The sequence below is a fragment of the Daphnia carinata genome, chromosome 1 (genome assembly GCF_022539665.2).
Source record: "Daphnia carinata strain CSIRO-1 chromosome 1, CSIRO_AGI_Dcar_HiC_V3, whole genome shotgun sequence".
Taxonomy (NCBI): domain Eukaryota; kingdom Metazoa; phylum Arthropoda; class Branchiopoda; order Diplostraca; family Daphniidae; genus Daphnia; species Daphnia carinata.
This window is the reverse complement of record NC_081331.1, coordinates 13,697,395-13,713,131: the sequence shown is the minus strand read 5'-3', so window position 1 is coordinate 13,713,131 and position 15,737 is coordinate 13,697,395. Positions and strand designations below refer to the sequence as shown.

The 15,737-nt window shown below is 39.0% G+C and overlaps 4 protein-coding genes across 5 annotated transcripts; 2 read left to right on the top strand and 2 right to left on the bottom strand.

Annotated features, from left to right (window-relative positions):
* Positions 1-303: 303 nt before the first annotated feature.
* Positions 304-3,147, bottom strand: LOC130691074 (uncharacterized). Of its 2 annotated transcripts, none has more exons than XM_059497652.1 (6): positions 2,428-3,147; positions 2,186-2,353; positions 2,059-2,100; positions 1,777-1,962; positions 1,375-1,692; positions 304-1,301 (listed from the first exon to the last, which is right to left on the bottom strand). In XM_059497652.1, the coding sequence occupies exons 1-6, from the start codon at positions 2,897-2,899 to the stop codon at positions 703-705; spliced, it is 1,785 nt and encodes a 594-aa protein (XP_059353635.1). In that variant the 5' UTR covers positions 2,900-3,147; the 3' UTR covers positions 304-702. The 2 variants fall into 2 exon arrangements, with proteins under 2 accessions (XP_059353635.1, XP_059353634.1); XM_059497651.1 differs by having other exon boundaries at positions 306-1,307; positions 2,428-3,143.
* A 760-nt stretch (positions 3,148-3,907) lies between these two features.
* On the top strand, positions 3,908-5,727 carry LOC130691662 (UDP-GlcNAc:betaGal beta-1,3-N-acetylglucosaminyltransferase-like protein 1). The gene is made up of 8 exons (XM_057514648.2): positions 3,908-4,212; positions 4,282-4,498; positions 4,558-4,622; positions 4,707-4,772; positions 4,821-4,984; positions 5,045-5,197; positions 5,261-5,540; positions 5,620-5,727. Exons 1-8 carry the CDS (start codon positions 4,177-4,179, stop codon positions 5,698-5,700), a joined length of 1,062 nt encoding a protein of 353 aa, XP_057370631.1. The 5' UTR covers positions 3,908-4,176; the 3' UTR covers positions 5,701-5,727.
* On the bottom strand, positions 5,590-7,466 carry LOC130691654 (coilin-like). The gene is made up of 5 exons (XM_057514635.2): positions 7,198-7,466; positions 6,152-7,142; positions 5,981-6,083; positions 5,806-5,917; positions 5,590-5,733 (listed from the first exon to the last, which is right to left on the bottom strand). Exons 1-5 carry the CDS (start codon positions 7,401-7,403, stop codon positions 5,697-5,699), a joined length of 1,449 nt encoding a protein of 482 aa, XP_057370618.1. The 5' UTR covers positions 7,404-7,466; the 3' UTR covers positions 5,590-5,696.
* A 1,439-nt stretch (positions 7,467-8,905) lies between these two features.
* On the top strand, positions 8,906-11,001 carry LOC130691073 (glutamate receptor ionotropic, kainate 2-like). Its single transcript, XM_059494986.1, is given in 9 exon segments — positions 8,906-9,037; positions 9,108-9,226; positions 9,318-9,411; positions 9,472-9,630; positions 9,710-9,899; positions 9,972-10,192; positions 10,279-10,401; positions 10,477-10,628; positions 10,749-11,001. Coding segments are annotated over 9 exon segments (1,443 nt in total).
* The last annotated feature ends 4,736 nt before the right edge of the window (positions 11,002-15,737 follow it).

Here is a 15,737-nt window from a genome sequence, read left to right as displayed (position 1 = left end):
TGACTTCACGTACCATATGCGAATAGCCCATCGTGTTTAGCCTAGCGGGACAAGCTCCTCCTTCTCAGGTATTGCATTTTTCTGTAAATATTTGGCCGCCACATCAAAGTCCCGCTCCTCAAGTGACATTCTATGAGACACTGTGTGTCATTGGTGCCCTAAAAGTAGCTAGAAAAACACATACCACAGTGATCAGGTTATGCGGAAATGTATTTGAAAAAGCCTTCCTTTTAAAAACGCATAAAATAAAATGAAATTCAAGCAAGGTTATTTTTAGGCTAACCTGGGATAACGGGACGGATAATCTATAACGATAAAAAAGAAAGTCATAGCCTGCTCCAATGAGCGCGTGTAAAAAGCACGCGGAGATCATTGAATACATGGCTGAGCCGAACCAATGCGAAGTCACAAGACTTTGGCTGCGGTGGAAACAAGTAGATACACGTGTAGGTAATAAATATCGAAAACTAAAACGTTGTGGTTTAGCCGGAAGCATTCCGTACAGTTCTTTCTGCAGACTATCACCCCAAAAGCACATCAACGAACTGTTGATTACAAGCTCATCAACAGATTAACGATTACGCTTCTACATTTGGCAGGTGGCCTTCTAGGTTATCGTATGTTGATTAAAGGGTTAAAAGTCGTAAATAAAGAAAGGTCGTTTCATAAATACGTCGAATCATGTTTTAAAAAATGCGTCAATTACGTGATCCCATTCATATGGTGATAGGTAACTTTCTTGCGTTCGTAATGTCCGTATGATTGTAACGGTGCAGGCGGAGACTCGGTTCTCGATGGCGATAGTTTGATGAAGAACGGCCCTGTTGGTGATGGTTGCGGAAGAGGCAGGTCCGTCGTTACCGGGGCTTCTTTAGCAACATCCACAATGTCTGCTGCTGGGGTGGTGGTAGTGACGATGACGATTTTTTGATGGTCATCGTGATTCTTTTTCACTTCGTGGAAAGCCGCCAGCAAAGCGAGAATGGTGTTAATGTTGTTATTATTGTTGTTGTTATCGTTGTTATTGTTATTGCTGCTTTCTTCTTGCTGTTGTTGCTGTTGTTGAGCTGTCGCTACAGCCGAGCTAGATGACACTGCCGACGCTAAAGCAAATGCTGCTGCTGCTCCCAAGAATAAAGCGATCGGAACGATGGCTAAGAAAATCGGACTGAAATCAATGTGAGTTAATCTAGAAGGAGGATGATAATAGTTGTTGTGCTGCGGAGCTGGTTGGTGATGGTAGATGATGTGAGGTTTCGGCTTGATAGCATGCGGATAGGACGATGGGTAAGAGCCCGAAGCTGTGGCTTGAATCAAAACAAGTGCACACTCAACAAAATGAAACATAAACGTCATATGTTTAAACAATCTTACTGTCAATTTCCTTAGGAAGGAAGCCAACATCTGAGTTGAGAGCAAAGCCAGGGTAGAGCTGTTGATGAATTGACAAGTCTGGTTCTAGCTGTTGCTGCGGCGAACGCGGTTCCGTGGCTATCGGGTTGCCGACTATCGTTGGTTCCGTAACTGCAGCAGTGGCTTGCCAGGCGTTTTGCTCGATAAAATCATTTTCCTCTTGTTTGTCCTGATATGGTGGGCCAGGTTTCAAATGAATCGGATCTCGGAAACGTTCCGTTGCAATCGGTGGGTTGTATGGCAGGTCGTACGGCTGTTGAAGTGCCAAAGCAATCGGGCCTAAAGGACAATATGATCGTGGGTGTTGATGAGCGGCCGTAAAATCTGCGATACCGTGAACAGCAAAACGTTTATTCATGTTACCTGAGAAGGCGTCGCCATTCACAGTTTCATTGGACAAATGGAAAAGAAATTCTTCCTCCATGTGTGAAGGAATAGCAGCCGTCGTTATCTTTGAGTAAGGGAGCAATGGCCGTGTAGACGAAGTCTCAATAGGAATACCCCAGAAAGGAACAGAAGGCTCTCGTGTTTCCAATGGGATACTGATTTCTGTTTAATTCATCAGTTGTTCAATGCCAATTTGAAAAAAAATTAACAATTATACCCAATGCCTCATAGTTTTATGGCCGTTTTTAACACGCTTACCCGATTTCCGTGTAGGTCCGTCTATGGCGTGTGCGTCATAATCTGAAAATTTCGGAAGCAATTTCCTCGGTTTGGTTATTTCGCCAATAGTTTAAAAAGAATTAATGACACGTGCACCATTCATTACCAGATGTAGTAAGTTCCCTGCTGATATCTATGCTGGGCAAATTTGATTGGAACGGAGGCTTCCTTGTTGCTTGGGTCGTGTAAAACCATGGCCGAACAGATGGAATTATGATTGAAGGACCCCAAAAAGGTTTCGAAGATTGAGTTTTTTCCTTTGAACCATTGCCTTCTATTTGATAAAGAAAAGGTGGCGAAGGTAAACATCGATATTGAACGATACCGTATAGCTTTTACAGAACTTACCGATCGTCTTCCTCGATCCACTCCTTTTGTTCTTACTTGCAACAAGTGGTTGGTTAGGTTTCTTCGTAGATCGAGGTGTAGTGAACTTGAAACCAGGAAATAGCTCTTCGACGAATTTCGTGATTGGACGACCTTTAGAAGTTTGCAATTCGGGAATGATGTTTTGATTCTTATTCCAACGAGAATGCAACAATTTCAAATCGTCAGGGTGGTAGAATGCCAGACCGTCTTCCTGAGATTCTAGTTTACGAAACGCTGAAGCATTTGGGGGCCTGTCAAATGGATTAAGCCAAAATGTGTTATCGTGAAGGTCCGTGAATGAAACTGTGTCTTCGCTAGATGCAAGCGAACAGCACGCAATCATGAACAGCAACATCAATGAATATGATTTCATGTCTCTAGTCTCATCATAGGGTGAGAGCAGGGACGTTAACACAAACTTTGTTCCAGAGTGACTGAACTCTTGGGGCATGCAAAATTCACTTTATATAATAGCGCTACAAGCCCCTCCTTCCCTCGTCAATTATCTGATTGTTCGTAAATCTTATTCCAGCCGCTGTAGAATCCCGGTTGCTTTTAAATTAACCATTAAAAAAACTTGTTCGCTGTGCGATCGTTAACAATAGTGTTCCAGTACTAAAGGACGCGTACCGCATGACCGAATTAGTAGGACTATTGTCCTGATAACAGAAGTCCCTCGAAATTACAACTATAGACATCGAAATCCAGATGATGGATTTTTAAAAAATAAGTAGAGGGTCTTAGTTATTATTATTTATTTTTAGATGTGGGAAATGCGGAAAGAAAATCTTGAATAGAGTAATAGAAAGAAGTGGGACTAGTTCTTCTACACGTGTTTGCTCCGAAATGGTGAAACTGTAAGCAGAACAATTATTTTCTAACTTACCTTCTGAAATAATACATCTCAGCGAATAACGTCCGTTGGCGAAGAAAACCCAATGTCCATGGCTTACGTATATGTTTAGTGGGCCTCGAACAAGGTTTTAGGAGATATTTCATTCCAATTTGCTTGTACTTTTGCTTGTAACCATTGCAAGTGCACTGCAAATATAATGTAGGTGGTAGTATCCCAACTGCTATCGCACAGGAATGTAATACGTAAGGGTATACGTTCGAATCGCGATCAGAACAAATTCTCATAGTCGTAGGAAGTACCTTCCATTCGGTGAGACTTCAGACATCATGAGATAGAAAATGCGTCTAGCTCCACCCTGGATCCACAATATGTGTTTACGGGACTATAATAAGGACAACAATTTAAATTTTTGCAAAGGACAGCGCCCCTAAAATTTCACAAAATTTAAATTGGTAAACGCCTTTTAAAAACCTCTGAGAAGTAACAACCGACATACCCCAGATTACGTGATTTTGAAACCCTAAAACAATAATCGTTTGTCGTAGTGTGGTTATCGCACGCGGCTGTGATGCGTTAGGTTGTGGGTTCGAGTCGCAACCACACTTAAATTCTCACTTATCGTAGGAGGTACCTTCTATTCGGTGCATCTTGTAACATGGTGAGATAGAATAAATGTCCTACTCCACCCTGAATCAATGGTATTTGATTGCAGGACTAATCAAGGACAATAATTTTAAATTTTAGACAAACTTCATCCCTTTTGTTGTTGTCCAAATTCCGCACATGATACAGAACTGTGCGGAGCGAACGACAGCTGGTCCGAAACAATTACAAAATCAATCGTGTATGTTGGAAGACAAAATAAAATTTAGATGGAATCGATTGATGATGACGTTAAGTATGATATTGTGAGTAGCAATAAATAATTGTTACCATACAAGTTAATCATACCAAAATGTTTTTTTTCCTTTCCATAGGCGATCATTATCCCAGTGTACAACGCAAGCAGTTGGCTTCCAGATTGTTTACGTTCGATCGCATGTCAGATCAAGAACAAACTTAAGGTTGAGCTCAGTGTTTACAATGATGGGTCCACAGATGACAGCTTATATGTAATAGAAAAATGGAAACCAGTTCTAGAAGCAGAGGGCTTCAAAGTTTTAATTAGTGGTCATAGTGGACCACCTAAAGGAGGTATTTTTACAAAATTAGTCATTATCGTAAATTCATTTTAACTGTGAAAATCTTTCTAGTTGGCTTTGCCAAAAATCAAAGTGTCCAGCAAAGCTCAGGAAAATACCTTTGTTTCCAAGATAGTGTAAGGAACTCTAGCCAATATAGGGAAAAACTTGTGTGGTGTCTTCCTATTTTCATTGATGATTAAATCTTATGATGCATGTAGGATGATGAAATGAAACCAGAAAGGTTGACTCTACAGTATAATGCCAGCTTGCAACATCCTGATGCAGTGAGTGAAATTCTTATTCAACTAAACTTTATTTAAAAAGGTTATCAGATAATAGGTAGTAAATTTGAACGAGATCCACCTGATTCTACTTTAAGATACACTTACTGGGCTAATAGCCTCACTCCAGAGCAACTTAATCAACAAGTACTCACATCTCATGGACCAACTGTCATCATGCCTACATGGTTTTGTTCCAGGAACTTATTTAACAGGTATTATGATCTAAAGCTATGTGATGCAAAACATATAAATCGGTTTCATTACGTGAACAGAGTTGGTGGATTCGACGAGAAAGGCAAGGGAACACCGGAAGATTTAATCTTCTTTTACCGTCATTTGGATTTGAACGGCAAGATATTCAGAGTCGATGAAGTGCTACTTGTCTACCGCTATCATCCGTTACAAACAACCTTCTCGATTGATGAGTCCGTTTTACATTCAGTATACCATTGATCTTTTCGTTAATCTTTGCAAAATGTATTCGACAGAAAAGCTATCTGGGACCTGCGTTTGAAGCGACTAGTAAAATGCTTTTTGGAAAAATGGGATAACTTTACTATTTGGAATGCCGGGAAACAAGGACGTCGATTATACCGCTGTCTACTTGAGGAATACCGATCACGAGTTACTAGTTTCTGTGACGTTGACGTGAAAAAAATTAAGCAAGGCAATTACATTTACGAGGATTCCAATTTACGCCCGAAACCAAGAGTACCAATTGTTCATTTCACCACTGCCAAACCACCTTTCGTGGTTTGCGTTAAGTTGGTACGAGCCCAAAACCATTTTAATTTTAATTCCTTAATCTAAGAAGGTATAATTCATCAGTTTTATTTTCTTTCATCAGGACTTAACGAAAGGAGAATTCGAAAAAAATCTGCATTCACTCAATCTGATTGAAAATGTTGACTATGTCATGTTTAGCTAGGGGAAAATTAAACGAGGTTCGATCATCTGGTTCCTACAATTCGAAATAGACATATTTGTAGTTAGTAATACATAAAACAATGCCATCTAATTTTCAGAATGTTACCATTGGTAAGTCACGGTGGATTCGTACTCGATTTCAGGTTCCTCTTCGAATTCTTCTTCATCTAGTTCAATCAGCTCGAATTTGCCTCTGGTGTTTCGTTTGGGCTTGGGATCTGTAAATTCATTGAGTTCCTATAACCAATCTAGCTTAACACATAACACAGACAAAGACATACCAAGAAGCTGCACTGTGATATCGGAATCAGCGGACATGTGCGTTATTCGGCCCTGCATATACTCGGAAATTTCGGGATTATAATTTTCCGACAATTCTAATACCTGCACATAAAGAATTTAAATTGAGTAACGTAACGTAAACGGAAAAGAACTTATTTAACACAACTTACTTTGAAAGCGATAAGATCGTTGACTCTTGGAAGTCCTTTGATTATTGGAAATGCGGTAGGATCAAGTTTTGGAGGCTCCTTCACTAGCAAAGGAGCTGATACTCGAGGGGATGATGGAACGGCTTCTTCGGATGTTAGACTTTGCGGTGGTGGGACATTGTTGTAACTAGGCGGAGCTGATTTTTCATTAGAATTTCTAGAAAAAACAGCTGATCGAAGCGAAAGTAAAGCGCCCAATTGAGGCACGATAGGACTGCTTGTAGCGGACGGGCTCTGGTATACTCCAGCTTTTGAGAAATTTTTAATGCCTTTCGCTTTAGCATCTTCAAGAGGCGGACGACCGGTCCTATCAAGCCCGTTGGATTCGTTTTTCACATGTTTACCAAATTCAGTTGTCACTATGTCTGCCCTACCAGTTTCAGGCTCAGCGTCATCCTCAGAGTCCTCATCGAAACGCAGATGTTGCCGCTCCTTGGGTGCAGGTGGTAAATAATATTGTTGGGCTTCAACAGTTTGAGTGAGACTGCTATCTACTGCTCCAACTTTATGATGGCTTTTCCTTTTTCTTCGTCGTTTGCGTTTGGCAACACCTTCCGCCGAAGGTTCTTTATCCGTTGTACTTAATTCTGCTGTGTTTTCAATTATTGTTACTTCCATTTCAGGCTCTGCTTCAGGAACCTTTACCCAACTTTGTTTTTCTACTACTATGTTTTCTGTTTCAACTTCCCTAGCAGAATGCTTCACCTTTTTCTGTTTCTCTATCACTGGTGCTTCGCTGACAGATATTATTGTAAATGTGTCATTGCGAAAAGATTCATTTTCAACAACCTTATCCTCTTTGCATTTCTTTTTCTTTTTGGGCTTTGAAAGTGGAGAAGACTTTTTAACCTCTTCTGCCTTAGAACCTTCTACTTCTACTGGTTCCAGACTGTTAACTTTTTGATTGTCTTCTGTTTCTTTTTTCCGCTTTTTTGACGTTCTCAAGTTTACCCTGCAATAAAAGGTTTAAGAGTGCGTCATGTACGTTTTTTATTCAGAAATATTACCTGATCAAGTCCCTGTCTTGCAGAATGCCCACACTTTCTTTGCAATACAACTGTGCATCGTCCAACAAAAGTTTTTCACAGACTACAGAGTATTTACGATCAATGTCGTCAATGACATCTTGAATTGTCTCGATTTTAGATAAATCAATAAAAAGCCAATATTTTTCACCATCAGGAAATTCAAGTCGTACACGTAAGTTTGCCATTATCACAGTTGTAACACACTTGTCACATGCACGATTTTTGATTTTCAAAACTTTATCGGAATCGTCTGCTGGGAAAAATAAAATACACTAAAGCCTCTTCTTTCCTAGCTCAGTCAGCGCTTCTAAGATCTCACCGTTTCTTCCTTGCTGTTTTCCGGATGGATGAGGATAAATCCGTAACATCCGCGAATTTATCGATTGTCTATTTGTTATCGTATCTCAGCCTGCATTAATATTACATGGATCAAAAGATTTAGAACTTCACAAGTACGGATGAACGCGGTGATTTTGATTCTGTTTTATTTTATAACCTACATACTTTAAGAGGAAACTAATATTTTATCCGGAATCAACTTTCAAATAAGGATACAATAAGTTAGATTGAGATCAAAATTTTAAGCCCAATTTTTTTTCATGAAAAAGTCAGGCTTGAAAAATAAGCCCGACTTTAAAAAGTCGGGCTTGTTTTTTCGGGCTTAAAAAATCGGGCTTAAATTTTCCATTGTTTTATTTTTGAATAACATCTAAATATAAAAAACTATGCGTGATTTAAACTCAGAATTAACGGGGATCACGAAAAACGATTTTAATTTTATGTGAGACTTGGAGTTTTTGAGTAAATTGAATTCAAATGTGTTGTGCTAAAACCATTTCGATATAGGTTCTGTACAGAACCACAATTGGAAAAGCGACCTATATAGAAGCTGCAATTGTTTCATGAATTATAGAAGACCATCAAGTTGGGATTATCAGAATTGTCTCAATATGAGTTATGAACATAGTGAGAACTACCATCCCCCCCGTATGTGGACAAGAACTCCGAACTAATTAATACGGAGAAGGTTCTAATGGAAACTCACAAAATCAATCTTTAAATCCATTAAACTTTTAAAATTTAATAAGTTACGATATAATCTCTGTAGTCGAGGGGACTATATCGAGTAAAACAACTGTCTTTATAGATAGTATATTCTAAAAGACTCTCACGAATAACCTTCTTGAACCCAAACAAGAAAACGAAATGCCTGGCTGCAATTGTTTTCCCATGAATGGTCGATTGTCATCCACTGTTCAATTATTCAGACTAACTAAACAATGTTTCAATTTATACGTATAGTTGATCAAGAAACGCCAAACACATCCTTGACACGGCGTTTTTCCGGACGAGCAGGTGTACCCACACTCAGCAAAGCGACAATCGTTTTGAGCTCACTATAAAAAGCTACCTAGCAGGTGGACGAAGAAGGCAATTGTTTGTTGCAGCTTCCTGTTGCAAGATTGGCATCATATGACACGCAAGTCGTTCATTCCCATTTTGAAGCTCAATTTCGTACAGAAACACGAACACTCTTAAGAAGCAATCGTTTCCCCATTAGTCAGATCGTGTCGTACACTATTGAAATTGCGGGACTATCATAAAACAACTGACACCTTAAAAGGTATTTTAGCACTTAAATGCTTCTTAACTGCATTGCTATTCCAACATTTCGAAAAGATCCACAATGGTGCGTTTCTGGGTGGTCTTGCTGATGGCTGCCAAAACGGCCCTCATAACCGTTGATTGTTCGTCGACTTTTCTTGAAAAGAATGTGGGGCTAATGAACAAGGTTCATTTGAAATTCGCAGTTAGCCATGTAAGTTAAATACTATAAAAGTGACAATGACGATGCCATCAAAGCCTTGTAAACTCGTTTTAATTTGTTTTCGCTACCGCATTAGTTACCCCCATTCGACATACTTATTTTGAGAAAAGACGGAAATTACACGAACTACGGAATCAGCCCAATACTTTACAAATGGCTCACTGCCAAACTGAACTTCACGTACGTTAAAACCATTATTCGCTTGTTAGTTATGCATACGCACGAAAATTCATTATAATTACGCATGCCTCTGTTTTCGTTTTCCGTATAGTATTTCGTATTATTATATACCCAACCAATACACAAACGCAAAATACGGGGCCGTTAGTGACGCTGCTGTCATCCTTAATCTCTTCGCGGACAAGGTAAGGAAATCATTTGCATATGCATCAGCGTTGATTAATTGCGTTTACGGGTTCCATCAGGAAATCGATGGATCGACTATGGGTTTGATTGCAACTCCAGAGAGAAAAAAATTGATTGATTTAGCATACTTCATGTGGACAGAGCCGTTCAATATGATCGTGCCTAAACCAGGAGAGGAACCTCGTCTTTTCGCATTTATCAAACCATTTCAATACTGGGTCATTATTACATGCTTATTTCTCGTTAGTGCCTCTGTACTTTGACCTGCTTGATCTAAATAAAATTTGTTCCAAATAGGTGTGGCTTCTCATATTTATCACGATGCTCGCTATGGTCATCCTTATGAGCCTTTTCTCGAAACTACATCTGCAATTCTACTCAAACGGTAGCAGTCAGGATTCTCCCGCATCATCCCAAGAAATGACGACCATCTTTGGACGCATCAGCGTTTATTCCATGTACATCGTCAACACCATGACAAATCAAGGTTTTATACGTTTTACTCGTATCATTAAAAAAAATGAATCTATATTAATCTTCTTAATTTCCTCCATTAAAGGAAATTCAGTTCCTGATGGACGCTTTTTTTCATCCCAAATGCTTATTGGGATGTGGCTGTTAATCGCAACCGTGTTAGTCAACAGCTATTCTGGCACCATCATTTCGTACCTGACAGTGCCCAGAATGAAACCCCCTATAAACACATTAGAAGACCTAGCCGCTAGTCAGGATGTCCATCTCGTTTTGCTGGCGGATAACGTGATTGGCCAGCAAATACTGGTATGTGGCCTTGTTATTCTTTTTTTTTTATTTAGCCTTCGAAATATTCGCTGTGATAAGATGACGCACGCATTTCTTGATACTAGGATGCCAAATCTGGTGTGCTGAAAATTTTAAGCGGGCATATTCAAAATAACCGTGGCCAGGTATTAAGAAATGTAGAAAAAATCAGCGAGACCCTGGAAACTGGAAATTACGCCTTTCCATTTGTGAGTCCTTTTCTAGATGGCTTAGCATTTTTATGAGAATGTAAACATCGACTTATTGCGTGTACGTACTTTCAGCTCAAAACATTCAGCCTCAATTTCATCGCTAGTCACTTCAAAAAGGAGGGCAAATGCCGATTTCAAGCCACCGATCCTTTACCTTTTCAATCCGGATTTTGGTCTATGCCTTTACCGAAAAACAGTAGATATACTCCAATGTTTCACTACGCGTAGGTTTATTATACAGTTCGTTGTGAAATAAAAGTTAAAGTGTTTTTTTAAATCATTTTATGGCTGCCCGCGTAATCGGCTTGATACTATCGCAATGTGTGCAAACATGGCGAGAGAAGTCTGATGGAATTGTGGGAAACTGGTTTACCTCCATTCTGGGTAAAAAACGGCTTGCCACGAGCGTCAAAATGTTTCGCCAAAATGAAATTTCAACAGAATTCGGCACGACAAGTTCCAATTCAATTAAACGATCTTATGGGAGCATTCCTCATTTTAGGCATCGGTGTCGGGCTAGCCACGTTTACCTTTGTCATGGAGAAAATTTATCATTTCATATGCCGATGGAATTCAACAACTGTTCACTATTTTTAGTTTGAAGTCATCAAATTGGCTTCAGAACTCTGCCAACAGACCTTCTTCATACACGTTTTCTTATCGTATCTGTTGATATATTCCGTAGGCGTTTCCACCTGTCTGTGTCTAAATGAAATCATCATCCCACGCACCACTGATTCACTAACATTTTACTTGATCTCTTCATTCAAACGGGTTGTTCGCAAGAAATATATACAAAGAAATTATAATCTGACAGATGATTTGTCTTCTGTCCTTATTGCTAAACTATCAATTGTGTAAGACCGTGCGCATACTACCCACAGAATATCTACGGCGCACAACAGGAATCACTTGGGTATCTTTCAAACCTGAATGTCAAGTAGAACAGCACATATTCTATACGTTATAAGGCCAATAACTCGATTGACAGGTATACGTTCAAAAACATATTTCTAAAAAATGAGAGTTGTGCCAATCGCTTGTTAGACGGACCAAATAAATTTCCGTCGTCACTTCACACATTTCAACATCGATACTATCATGTTACCACTTTGGGAAAACTTCATTATTTTGTCCGCGATCGAAACTTGTTTGCCTTTCTATCCTTCAAACAAATTCAAAATGAGCAACTTTTGCTATTCCCACGATATAATCGTCTTCTTCGTGGCTCTCCTTTTGGCGTCTTTTTCTTGTTTTGGCTGCTAACTGTTGTAACTCCTCCTATACAAATTTTGAAAGGCCTTGTACAAGGTCAACAAGCTGACTGAGTGTTATCACCTGCAATCCTGATGCATTCCTTTTCATTTCACAATTGATGCTTACCTCTTGTTTTATTGAGAATTCAATTCAACTGCTACAGCTTCATTCTCGTTGCATGTACACGATAAATTCGCATTAACTTTAGTACCCTTATTTATATAGGTAAAAGTTCATCGATGAAAAAAATGCCCTAAAAACCATGTCAATAATTGAAGCAGCTGGACAAAAAAAGCCTTTGTATTATATGCGGGTCGTTAGCAAAATCTCAGTTGACATTATCAAGAAAGTGGTTCCATCCAGTAAAGTGGGACTGCACATATAGCAAATTACCTGGATATCATTTTTTTTAAGGAAATCATTATGGATGTCGAACAGTGTTTAACTATGAATGTTTGCTAACGATAACGACGAGTGCGTTCGATCGAGCGGTCCTTAAACTTTTCTGTTGAAGATTTAATCTATTAATCATTGGGTGTAGAATTTTAGATGTCAAACAAAAGAGAAGCATGTAATACTGAGCGAATCCACTGCGTTAGAAACAATGATGTGGCCCCTTGACTCCTTGTTCATTATTCAATAACACAGAAGAACTAATACCAGCTTATTTGAGACACGACATGGGCAGAATTCTTTATTTTGTTGCACCACCCGAAATACTTTTCTAATCATTTTCTAATTGCAGTACATTTTCGTGCGTGTATTTTCGAACGTGGGAGTCAACCGGCTTGTTTGCTCATTAACACAAATGATAGCCTTTTATTGATTGTAGACGTTGCGTCCTTGTTACACAAACGCGTCTGATGTCTAGTCTAAAACTTGTTTGTTATGCTGGCGAATTGCAATTTTGAATATGTTTAAGGTAGGTGTTATTGTATATGCGTTCCTTTCGAAACTCATCGATTGGAATGCTGTTTTTAATGGTCGATTATCGAATGGCGGAAATGCCTGCAGTTAGGGCGATACAGATTATCACAATCCAATTACCATGACCCATATGTTGTAAACGTTGTCACGATATCAGATGCTTTAATGATCAGGTTATCGTGCTTCGCCAGTCACGAAATCGCGGATGTCAGTCACCGTCAAGCACCGCAAAAAAATAAAGGATTACAATGGCGTTTCATTGGACTTTTGAGTAAACTGTAAACTAAATATTTCTAAAGAAAATGGTGATTGATTGTTTTAGAAAGATTTACTTTCCCACAGGAGATCGTAATTGTCGTACAACAATAGTCGTGAAAATGTACAATTTCTTGAGACGAACGACCTAACTGTTTTTTGACAATTTCTATTTGCCAAAAGTAAAAGTTTCGTTAAATTGTGACTCAATTTCCCTGTTTATATTCACTGAAAATCAAAGAGTTTCGCGAAATTTGAAGCTGTCAGGTTAATTTTTAAATCTCTTATTGTAGCAATCCTAACTGTACTCGCTCATTGTTCCCGAATGACGTAGGTTAAATTCAGCGAAAGGGTGAAACACAATACAATAAACAAAGATCTTATAGTAACTATAAGGAGTCATCCGTGAAGACAACAATACCATGGCATTTCAATCATCGGTCATGCACTTTATGGTAAATAGGTTGCATCTTACACATCAAAAGATCAACGTGCTCAATAAACACAATCTCTTTAACTCTTATTGGTTTGCCTATTTCATCCTACATTTGCAAGTCATTGAAATACTACACGTGACCTTATACCGTTTGTGTTGAACAGTTAACGAGTATCCTGTGCAAATGAAATTATTAGCTGTTATTTCAGCTTCAGAGGTTTTAACTGATACACATTAAGATTGGCTGTTTCTTATTACGATTCTCCAAAACAGCAGATGTGGCGATATTCATCCGATTCTTTTGCAATTTATCACGAAAAACCGCCGAGAACGGAACCAAGCTTCAGCACGCATCTGCAATCAATTCGTCGTAACTTCACACTTCACAGTTTGCTGAGCGCAAGCGTTGCTCTCTGAATCATATAGCCCTCCACATTTAATCATTATTTCACTCAACCCACCTCGCCATTTGTTTTATTTTTCCATGAAAAAATAAAACGTAACCGTAATAGCTTGTACACCTAAATGTGTGCGTGATACTTTCTTGGAAATTTACAACAGCGGATGTGTTAACCAGGTATACCTTTTGTTTTGTTTTTTCTTTCTTCAATCACACAACGATAAGCACAACGAAGTTATAAGAGAGAGAAACAAAAAATGGAAGGCAGGTGCGATATTTGTGCGGCTCCGTATAGGGGATGGCCACCCCTCTATCAAAAATAAAAACATACGCACGGCGAGTATATCCAAATAAGAGACACGTCGGTATTTTTTTTTTTTTGACATAGTCGCGCGTGTGGCAGATGGCCATGTTTTTTTGTTCCGTGTAAGAGGGGAGACATCACGGACTAAAGAGCAAAAAGGTTTTCTCTTTTTTTTGGTAATACAAAGAAGAGAACGTAGCAGCAGCAGCACTTTCGTTATTTTTTTTTCGGTTTCAGGACAGAGAGAAAATGATGAGGGATGAAACGGTGTCCGTAACACCTGCCCTTTAACTATGCACAAACAAAAATAGAGGCGCTTCTCTAACCAGCCAACACCAATCTTTTTCTTTCGATAAACAACAATAAGGTGATAGCATCCTGATCGATTTCTCATCGAAATAAATCCGTAACGGCGATCTAAAGTGATCAACACGCACGATATCTTTTCCTTTTTTCTCATGTGTGATGGATTAGATTGCGCACCAGGTGAAAGGGATGTCTTTTAGATAATAATAAAAAAAAACATTGATCCATTTACGTCCGCCTCTTATATAGAATAAAAAAGGGAACGCGTCAGCTGTGGCATTTTGATTCGACGTCGGCAGTTTACTGCCGCATTCCACACGTCTCCAATGTCATCAAAAAAAAGGATATTAGTTATACACTACGCATATAGAGACGTCGTCGACGCCGTTTTCCAATAAAGCACAAAAGGCTTTTTTCTTCTTCTTTCCAGATGACTGTATATAGACCGTGGTATATAATAACTGTGTTACATAATAGGTAACAGCTGCAGAGAGATCATTCCCGCGCCCTGATATTATTTCCCATTTTGATCCAAATGCATTATAGTCCCGTACGAGTATATTCGTGGGAAAATACAGAAATCTCCCCTCATTTTTTTTTTTGCAACTAGTCCACCCCAAAAATAAAATAAAAAAATAAGAATAGTTTTTTTTATTCGATAAAAAATAAAATGCTTTAAAAGATATCAACATTTTTGTTTATGACACTCGTCGAAAAAAGGGGCCACAGCGCCGCATTCTTCACGTAGGGGAATAATTCACATAAAAACTGTAAAACGGCCCAACGCGGAGAAAACCGGTCCAGACTTTTTCATCGGGAAATAAATCAAAGAAAAAAAAATAATAAATGGGGAAAAGTAGCGTCGTTGACAACACCCTCGACTTTATCGGATGTGAATAGGCTCCTTATGGACACTCGTGAATGAATGGATAACGCAGTGTGTTTCACTATAAACACGCAGGTAGACAACGTACAAGATGATATAAATCCTTCGTCTCAAGGGCCAACCAGGTGCTTCTGAATCGCGCCTTGCCCCTCTCTATTTTTTACATCAAATGATTTCTTATTACTATTTTTATGAAAAAGAAGTAGGGAAAATATTTTCTTTTAAATGTTGCAACACTTGAAGAGGGTTGAAGTGGAGGGGGGAGCAAAAACAGGATGAATCAGCTGTCCAGCGGTGAGCCTTCCTCGTGTCTCTTTCTCCCAAAATATTTGAGACTTTTAAAAAAGAAAATTGGAGGGTTACTACAAGTCACGTGGTAAACAGCAGGGATAGCCTAATAATAAAAAAATAGGGACATATTCTACTACTTTCTAGTAGTCCTGGTAGTCTATATAAGGAAAAAATAAAGAAGAATTGCTGTGCGAGTGGGTGTGTACAGCAGGTCAACACGCAGGACGTATAGGCAAGCCACACATTATCAAAGAGAGAAAAAAAAAAGAAG